General features: G+C 39.6%; 1 protein-coding gene across 2 annotated transcripts; it reads left to right on the top strand.

Moving 5' to 3' along the window:
• Positions 1-38: 38 nt before the first annotated feature.
• On the top strand, positions 39-10,260 carry fbln5 (fibulin 5). Of its 2 annotated transcripts, none has more exons than XM_086095674.1 (11): positions 39-171; positions 244-298; positions 1,181-1,229; positions 1,576-1,941; positions 5,412-5,534; positions 5,901-6,017; positions 6,292-6,408; positions 8,095-8,217; positions 8,320-8,446; positions 8,531-8,726; positions 9,819-10,260. In XM_086095674.1, exons 1-11 carry the CDS (start codon positions 125-127, stop codon positions 9,978-9,980), a joined length of 1,482 nt encoding a protein of 493 aa, XP_085951800.1. In that variant the 5' UTR covers positions 39-124; the 3' UTR covers positions 9,981-10,260. The 2 variants fall into 2 exon arrangements, with proteins under 2 accessions (XP_085951800.1, XP_085951801.1); XM_086095675.1 differs by having other exon boundaries at positions 8,385-8,446; positions 9,819-9,967.
• Positions 10,261-10,290: the final 30 nt, after the last annotated feature.

Here is a 10,290-nt window from a genome sequence, read left to right as displayed (position 1 = left end):
TTTGGGGGTGGGAATGGGGGGGGTTGTGTATGACATCGTGCGGGTGGGGGTCTTAGCTGATTGAGGCTGGGGTGGGGGGGTCAACGTTTTAAGGGTCGTCGACGTGAAAGGAGCTGGGGAGGAAATGAAAAACACGCTCGGTGACATACGTGGCTTCACGCTTTGCGCCAGGTCAGTATTGGATCTCATTTTTTTTTAAGTTTGTAGTGCACCCTAAAAGTGATCTAACTTCTCTTCTTGCAGGATGGCGGCAGCTCTGCTATTTATTTTGCTTTGTATCCAGTCAGCATACAGCCAGGTAAGCACTTCTCTTCATATATTTCACCCCAAAAAAATCACGCCAGCCAGTTTTGCGCTGTTAACATGACACATTTGGTAAGAACATTTCAAGTTGTAAAAGTATTTTTTTTCAGTGTACTTTTCATTCATTTGAACTAACAAACATGATCTATAGGTGTATATATAGATCTACAGGTAGTGCGCACACCGTTGGCGACTTAATATCCATTTGGGAAATGTATGGAAAAATACTGGATGTTAAGGAATGATGCTTGTAGATAGTTATAAATATCATTGATAAACTGTTAGGTAATGAGTCATAGTTAATGATTTATAACTATATGTACTAAATGAGTAATAGATCATGAACAAGCTATTAGTAAATTACTAGTGACTTGTTGAGTATCAGTTAATAGTTTATATATGTTATTGGAACATTATTCTTAAATTGCAACTATTCCTCATTAACGGTTAGTAAATAACTCATTAGTTAACAGTTTACTAATGATCTATTAACCAGTTATAATGGATAGTTATCATAAAGTGTTACCAAAAAGGGTGACTGTAAGAAATAGAAGACAAGAGGAACATTTTTAACCATTTATGACCATTTCTACAGTATTTTCCCCCCAAAAATAAAAACAATTATTGTACAGTAATCGATATTTTATGTGGCACTTAGTTTAAATCTTTCCTCAGCTCTTTTTAATGTGATACATCATATACAGTAAAATACTGTAAGTCAATGTTAAAGGAGCTTCAATGTGTGAACAATTGCTGAAATGAGTTTTGTGAATGTTTTTTTTTTTTTTTTTTTTTTGCAGTTAGCAGTAATACAATTATTGCAAAAGTCATGATGTCCTGTACTAATAAGATTCTATTTGTATTGGCGACCACGCAGACGTGCACAGATGGCTTCAGATACGACCGCAGGTCAAGACAGTGCATGGGTAAGTAAAGTCACGATTTAGTGTCGCCTGTCTCTTGATAGACATCCGAATGTTATGTTGCAAAATGGAATTAGCTACATTTTTAAAACAATTCTCAAGGGTGCAATTGAGCTCAAATGGTTGCTTCAAAACAAAATGGCAGATTTATACAGTAGTAAGAAAAATGTCCAAAATCTATTTATCAGGAAGTGAGACAGCATAAGAAACTAGAAACCAAATGCCAGGATGTAGAAATAAGTCTTCAGTCGAGAATTCCTAAAGGGTTCTAATTCTCTGCCATTTTTGTTGTTGTTGTGAGTAAACTTCAAAAAGGATTAACACTCACGTGAATGTGTCCATCTTGCAGACATAGACGAGTGTCGGTCCCTTCCCGACCCCTGCAGGGGCGACATGCGTTGCGTCAACCAGAACGGGGGCTACCTGTGCCTGCCCCGCGGCCTCTACAGCCAACCCTATGGGGCCGACCCCCCGCAGGTGCCGCAGGTGCCGCAGGTGCCGCAGGTGCAGCCCGAGCCGGCCTACCAGGGTCGCGGTGGCGGCGGCGGCACATCTGCCGGCACATCTGGCGGCACATCTGGCGGCACATCCGCCGGCTCATCTGCCAGCCAACCGGACAGCTACGTGCCGGCACCTGAACCAAGCTACCCGCAGGTGAGCTACCCGGTGCCGTGCATCCTGGGGTACACGCTGGCGGACGACGGAACCTGCAATGGTGAGTTCTTTTGTTTTGATGTTTGTGTGTGTGCCAATTTTTTATTGTTTTGTGAGTCATTATTTTCTATCAGTTTAGTGGTTCACTGATTTTCCTGCATGGGCTCCCTCTAGTGGCATGTGAAAGAATCACTGAATACATTTTCTTACTGCGTAATATTACAGTGGCGTTTTCTTCTTTTTAATCCAGCACAGTACAATAATTTTTCTTTTAATCCTTCAGAAATGCTTGTTTTAAAAAAAATTTTTTTTATTTTTTGCATGCAATATATTTTAATTGAATCATTTAAGTACAATTTTATTTTCTTTATTTAAGCTGTGTTAATATTTAAACTGCATAATGTTACTGTTACAGTGGCTTGTAATATTATTACATTTTTAGTATTTTTTTTTATAGACAAGGCTACAATACTTTTGGTTATGATGGTGGTACTTGGAAAAAAAAAATTTTTTAGGTGGTACTTGGTGTTCAAAGTTTAAGAACCACGGCTGTGGTTAAAATAAATCATTATTTAAACAAAAAGTTGTTTTTTTTTAGAAAACAAACATGCATATAAAATAAGATTTAGTTTTTATCAAAAAAAATTCTACGCTTTTAAATTTATATTTTTGAGAAATTACAAAATAATAAATGTCTTAAAGTGTAGTATTTCACAACAATTTCTTATGTATTTAAAAAAATTCTGTAGTTTTGAATAAAGAATAATTCCTTCAAATGTATATTTAAATGGTTTTGAATTTTTTTTTTTTTTTTTTATAAAAGATTTAAAAGCCAACAACTATTTGTTTAAATTTCCTTTTTACGATGCTATTCCAACACACCTGTGCCTTAATCCAGCCCTGCATACAAACTAATTTTTTTCTGGATAAAAAAAAAAAAAACTTTTCCGAGCCTTAAAATTGTCAAGGACGATTTTTTTCCTAGCATATGTCAACCAAAAATATTACAGTACACCTGCATTGAAATATGCCTTGACAAGGATAATAATGCTCATTTTTTGTGCAGACCGTTTTATGTTTCCAAAACATTACAAAGAGCTTTTTGTATGACTGCAACAATAACGACCACACTGTCACATTAAAACTGTATTCGACGACTGCACTGTTTTTCTGTTGTATGTCATGAAGGGCGTCCAGGTGTACCTAATGAAGTGTTCCTCAAAAGGGCGCTTTGTCTTGCGTAAACGACGGCGTGCCAGCGGCAAACATGAAGTCATGTTGCCATATTTGTATTACGTAGAACAGGCCCTCTTGTGTATGTGCGTAATGAGCCAATCAACGTCGACCCCGCCAGTGTGTTATGATGTAATGACGCCACTTCCAGACTTCCTGTCTGGATGCGGAACAAACGCGGCTTTGAGGGGAGCGACGGCGCAGTTTTCGCGGCCTGTTTTGTGGAAGCGGACGCTGGTTATCATCAATAGAAGTCCTCATAGAGATATGAAGATACTAAGGGAGATTGTTGTCACATTTAGGACAGACGTAACCAGTACTTGCCAGAAATCCCTGCAGCTGCTGTTATTTGAGGGGGGCGGGGGGGGGGCAAGTTGGGAGGCACTTATTCTGTCTATGGGTTTGAAATATAACAATTGTGCTTTTGCTTTTTCTTTGGCTTTTTTGCCACTTTCAAAGCCACTTTTTTTTTTAAATCCACAGTAATAGTAAAACAATAAAATGCTCTGTTTGATCTTTTTTTATTTTATGTTCACCATGCATGTCGCTTGCTTTCAAAGTTAAGTGGTTGACTTATTTTTACACTAAGTCATAATAATTTAATATAGTGCTAATGTATATAAAAAAAAAAATGTATATAGTGGCTAACTTTTTTTACACTTATATGACAGTTACAAGTGTTAAAATGTTACCAAAAGCAATGCCTGAATTGAAGTCCTGTTTATAAAATATGTATTATATATAATAAATAAATATAATAATATATATTTCCTATGGAGGAGGGTTTTTTTTGTTTTAGACTCTCAGAACCTGTCGGACTGTATTTCCCCCCCCCCCCCCCCCCTTCTGCTTCTGTACAAATGACTCAAGCATCCAATGACAAGTCTCTCCCATAATTCCTCTTGAATCCCTTTTCGGCGGTCCGACTCGGTTCCCTGAAGGGCAGCGCCCGGGGTCCCGCTTATCGCCGGTCCAAGCCGCCTGAGCAAACAAGAAGCCCCCGCCCTCAGCTTCCCTCCCGCCCGCTACATTTTTGTCATTGCCTCTTAAGGAAGTCGGAGGAATTATGCGCGTAATCGCAGCGATCTGTTAATGCGGAACGAAAACAAAATAGGGGCTGATAGCTGACAGCGCCGACCTGGAATGTTCTTGAAACAAAGGCCGGAGGGTGGGGGGGGAAAAAACACGGCGAAGAAGGGGGCGGGGAGAGGGGCAGCTGGGACATTTCTGGGATTACTTAGAAGAAAGCGAAACACCTCCAACAATACTACGACTGCACAAATGGAATTTTGACAAAAGCCCCTTTCACTGTCTACATGACAATTATTATGCACAGCTCCAGTCATCTGTTGTTTTAAGTCGATCATTTAATTACGTTTTTATTTTATATATAATTTTATTTTAACAATTCTTAGGAGTTAAATTAATTATAGGGCTGCAGCTATGGAATACTTTTCAAATCAGGTATTATTATAAAAAGCGATTTTGCATGATTTTCAACACATGTACATGTGAGGTAAAAATATTATTTTTATCCCATCTTCATGTTCTAATGTTCTTTGACTTTGGGTATGTATGGCTTAAAAGGCGGGGCCTTGCCTAGTGAGTGACATGGGTGTCAGCAAATGAAATTTTGCCATGCCCTTTTTTTAAAAATTGTAATTCAATTATTATAGTTACAGATCAATCATTGCAGCCATAATTTATTCTACCCATAATCCATCAACATCTGATGCTTAATTTTTCTGCCCGTTTGTGACTGATTATGATTGCGAATAGCGATTTTATATATATATATATATATATATATATAGGATTTGTCTCAGTCTCTCTCGGTTTTTATTTTATCTATAAAACACAAAAATATACTTTTTAAAATTTATATTATTATTTTTTAAATACCGTAATGTTCACTATCACACCGCTGTTCCAACATGGTGTGTCTCTTTTCGCTTTTAGAATGCAAGTCTTTCTTTAGGCAGCAAACACTGACCCCTGCTGGTCAGGGATAGACATTGCACCCTATTATGACATCCCTCGCTTTCTTTGTGTTTATATTATTCTGCATTTCTTGCTTTGCGTAAAAATTGTGTTTATCTTTTTATTTTTTATTTACAGTGTTTCATATTTTTTTAAAATTGGGGAAGTACTCTCTTGTTCAGTTTGATTGTATGATGTGAACAATTAGATTGTGATTAAAAAAAATAATTGCACCCAGCTTTAGTTGAAAGCAAATTATTTTCACACCTTGTACCAGCACTTTTTACTCCATCTTGTGTTTTTGTCCCATTCTTTCAGACATTGACGAATGTGAGACCAACTCCCACCACTGCAACCCCACCCAGGTGTGCATCAACACGGCGGGGGGCTACACCTGCTCCTGCACGGAAGGCTTCTGGCTCATCGGGGGCCAGTGTCAGGGTGAGTTGCGCTTCTGTGGTCGGCCTACAGGTTAATCGAGTCGTGGCACACCGCGCCAGTCATTTGCTGTTCAACCATTATTTCCGCAAAAATGGAGGTTCACTTAAAAAAAAAAAAAAATACAATATAAAAAGTCCCCTGCAAAATTAAAAATACATATTTTTTAAAATATATTAAAATAAAATCAGCGTGTGTCCACTGTGCCCCATTACAATACCAATCAAGACTGTTCTTCTGTTTTTTTTAAGGGGAAACAGTGCCCTCATGTGGCCACTTTATGTAAATGCCGATTTCTTGCCAACTAATGCTCACAATTTGATAAAAACAGATGATTAATTCGCACCATGTGTACTGTTTTGTTTACAGATATCGACGAGTGTCGCTACGGTTACTGCCAACAGCTGTGCGCCAACGTGCCGGGCTCGTATTCCTGCTCGTGTAACACAGGCTTTGTCCTCAACCCAGACAGCCGCAGCTGCCAAGGTGCGTTCGCTGACATTGCGTATTTCCCCTACTCCACCTTGTAACCACAATCTTAGCCAGCGTGTGGTGTTTTATGATACTTTAAAGAAGAAAAAAAAAACTAACGATAAGACATAAAGTCGAAGGTTGTGATGTTTCCGGAACGTCTCCGGAGAATCGCTCTTACGCAACCTTAACGACATGCAAATGCACATCATCTGTTTGGAAAGATTTCCGGAAAAAGAAGAGTTCCCGGAATTGTTGCACAAACTTTGTGTGTGTGCGTGTGTGTTAGATGTGGACGAGTGCGCGGACGAGCCGTGCAGTCACGGCTGCTTCAACAACCACGGCTCCTTTATGTGCAACTGCGACGAAGGGTTCGAACTGGCGGCCGATGGAACCTCATGCAATGGTGAGCCGAAACGTAGTACAAAATCAAGAATAATACTTATATTTAATACACAAGAAATGAAAGGATATTTGAAATAGTAGAAATTAAACACATTAAAAAGAATAAAAGACATAATCACGAGAGAGCGTAATAAGTACATGAAGTAACTAAGTTACTTTTAATGTGAAGTAACTACTTTTTCATAGTAACACTGACAAATAGCATCAAGTCAGTCTTATATAACCCTTAACCAGATATTTGAACACAAACAGTGCATCAACATATGTAGATAGATATAATATATTAATACAATTAAGTAGCGAATTAAGTAGGATTTTCCCATTTGAGTCAGAACACATCATAGTATCTTTTCCTTGAAAGCTACATACACGGGTCATTTGAGCGGACGCCTGGAAGTAGTTAATAGCAGGATGTTGGCTAATGCTTCGCTAGCTAAAACCGTTCAAGCAAACGGGACTGTTTGGCTGGCTAGCACGTTGCTATTGGTCGGGCTAACGCCGTGTTAGCAACAAACAAAAGGGAGTTTGAAAACGACAAACTAGCTTAGTGCTAGCTAGGATTAGTATATTTTTGTTGAAAGCTACATACACGGGTCATTTGAGCGGACGCCTGGAAGTAGTTAATAGCAGGATGTTGGCTAATGCTTCGCTAGCTAAAACCGTTCAAGCAAACGGGACTGTTTGGCTGGCTAGCACGTTGCTATTGGTCGGGCTAACGCCGTGTTAGCAACAAACAAAAGGGAGTTTGAAAACGACAAACTAGCTTAGTGCTAGCTAGGATTAGTATATTTTTGTTGAAAGCTACATACACGGGTCATTTGAGCGGACGCCTGGAAGTAGTTAAAAGCAGGATGTAGGCTAATGCCTCGCTAGCTAAAACCGTTCAAGCAAACGGGACTGTTTGGCTGGCTAGCACGTTGCTATTGGTCGGGCTAACGCCGTGTTAGCAACAAACAAAAGGGAGTTTGAAAACGACAAACTAGCTTAGTGCTAGCTAGTATTAGGCTAGTAGCAACGTAGACAGATTTAAAATAGGACCAAAGAGGGAAAAAACATCCTTTGTTGTGCCGTTGGCTCGGGTACGACGCAAGATAATGGTGGTTCAAGTAAGTTATTTTAAACTAAAAAGGTAATGATACACTGCTGAATGAGATATGTAAATATAGATCTATTTACCATTTTGATCAAATTCGATTTTTCCTTTGTTTGGACTATGACGTTCATTGAGCAACACTTTCTAGTCAGTTCAGTCATTCGGTGGCGAGTCTGAGCTCTACTCGCAGGCATACGTCTTTAATCCTATGCAAAAAAAAAAAAGTATTTACTATTACTACAGTATGTTACAGTGCATCCCAGCTGTGAAAGTCTTCTTTATTTTGTCTTCATGACTGCATTATACTGCCTCCTGGTGGCCAAGGCGTGCACACCAAAAATTGTCTCAACGAATTAAATACGATAGCCAAATGATTTAATTCTTTATATTCTATTTAATTATGTCAAATGCTGTATAATGATAATGATTTTTAAATTTACACATTTAATAAATACAAATTTTAATGTAGTCAATTAAAAAAGTATTGCAACAAAGCAAATGTATTTCCTGCTTCCCTGGAGTCTTTCTAATTGCATAAAAAATTAAAAATAAATTACATAAAAAACCTCACATTTTCTTCTTGACTTCCTGCAGACGTGGACGAGTGCAGCTTCTCCGAGTTCCTGTGTCAGCACCGATGCGTGAACACTCCGGGCTCCTTCAACTGCATCTGCCCGGCCGGCTATTACGTCTTCGAGGACGGGCGCAGCTGCGAAGGTGCAATTGCAAGCCGCTTCCAAACCAATCAAAAAGCCGCTCCCGTGCACTCCGATGTTTGAACTGACCCCGAGTGGTGTTGTCGTGTGCTTGATTTTGAAGATATCAATGAGTGTGAGAGTGGTAACAACACCTGTACACCCGACCGAGTCTGTTTCAATTTCCAGGGAGGCCACACATGCCTGGCTCCTTTACAGTGCCCGCCTCCTTACGTCGAAGTGGGCGACAAGTGAGTGCGGCCGCGCGCTTCTTAAATGTAACGCGGCGCCACTTAAGCGTCGCTCTCACGCGCTGTGCTCTCCGGTGTGCGCAGTCAGTGCATGTGCACTACGGGCAACCCCGCGTGCGGGGATCAGCCCTTCACCATCCTGTACCGACACATGGACCTGTCGTCCGGCCGCAGCGTCCCGGCGGACATCTTCCAGATGCAGGCGACCACGCGCTACCCGGGCGCCTTTTACATCTTCCAGATCAAGTCGGGCAATGAAGGTCAAGAGTTCTACATGAGGGTCAGTAAAGCTGTCGCACGTCATTCGCAGGTTTCTCGCCGGAGCAGATTTTCATGCCCTGCAGTGAGAAAAACTACCAGCAGGTGGTGCTAAGACCACTCACTGGCTCACTATATTTCAAATATTCCTCCTACTTTTTTGATGAGCGTCTCCTTCCACGTTATTCATCCAATTCATACTATTCTATCTGCCCAAAATTCACCAAAATAATTCCACATTTTTCACCAATATCATTCCATATTTTTCAACAATATATTGCTCATTTTTTAACAATATATTGCAAAATTTTCACCAATATATTGCACTTTTTTTCCTATCATTACACATTTTTTTGCCAGCATATTTCCCCTTTTCATTCCACATAATCCCAAATCATTCCACTTTTTTCACCAATATATTGCACGTTTTTCACCAAAATCATTCCACATTTTTCACCAACATATTTCTTGTTTTTCCCCAATATCATTCTACATCATTTCATATTATTCATTATCATACCATATTTTCAACAATATATTGCACATTTTTCACCAATATCATTCCACATTTTTCACCAATATCATTCCACATTTTTCACCAATATATTTCCCTGTGTTCATTCCACATAGTTCCAAATCATTCCACATTTTTCACCACCATATTACTTATTTTCCCTCTGTTCATTCCATATTATTCAATAACATTCCACATTTTTCACCAACATGTATATATTTTACCAATATCATTCCGCATCATTCCTTCACTTTACAGATTTTTCACCAACACCTTTCCATATCATTCCATTTATTCAGCATCATTCCATTTTCATCATTATCATTCGTCGATATCATTCCGCATCGTTTCATATCATTCAATATCATTCTATATTTTTCAATATCATTCTATATTTTTCAACAATATATTGCAAATTTTTTCACAATATACTGCACATATTTCACCAATATCATTCCAAATCATTCCACGTTTATGCATTTTTTTTCCATTTAGAATTTCAGCATTCACACTCAACTGAAATTGAAAAATGTCTCACTATAAATGCATGCGATGCTTTACGTTTGTGTTTTCAACACGTATTTTCCTCGTCTTCATTAGCAAACTAGCAACATGAGTGCCACGCTCGTGCTGTCACGGCCCATCAAGGGTCCCAGAGAGGTGATCCTGGACCTGGAGATGGTGACGGTCAACAACGTCATCAACTTCCGCGGCAGCTCAATCATCCGGCTGACCGTCTTCGTGTCGGAGCACCCCTTCTGATGCGCCGCCACGGTCGGGAACGAGCCCGACGGAACGCACCCCGCCTCGCCTTAATGGACTCTTAAGGCGGCAAGATGGACGCTATAGCGGGATGCGTCCGGTGTACAATTTCTGGCATCCTTTTCTTAGAGGCACCACAAATGTTGTATTCTCAGCACAAACGCCGCTGTATCTTTTTTTTTTCTCCCTTCAGATCAGCTGTGAACAAGACTTTTATTGTTTCATCAAATATGAATTATTGATTACAATAAACGTCTGTATGAGCAGGCCACTGAAGCCACTGCAGCGCCTTTTTTTTGCTTTTGTTTCT

This window comes from Leptonotus elevatus, chromosome 14, assembly GCF_054856555.1.
Source record: "Leptonotus elevatus isolate MCC_2025b chromosome 14, RoL_Lele_1.0, whole genome shotgun sequence".
NCBI classification, from domain to species: domain Eukaryota; kingdom Metazoa; phylum Chordata; class Actinopteri; order Syngnathiformes; family Syngnathidae; genus Leptonotus; species Leptonotus elevatus.
The sequence above is the reverse complement of the archived record's forward strand: the minus strand, read 5'-3'. Positions and strand labels throughout refer to the sequence as shown.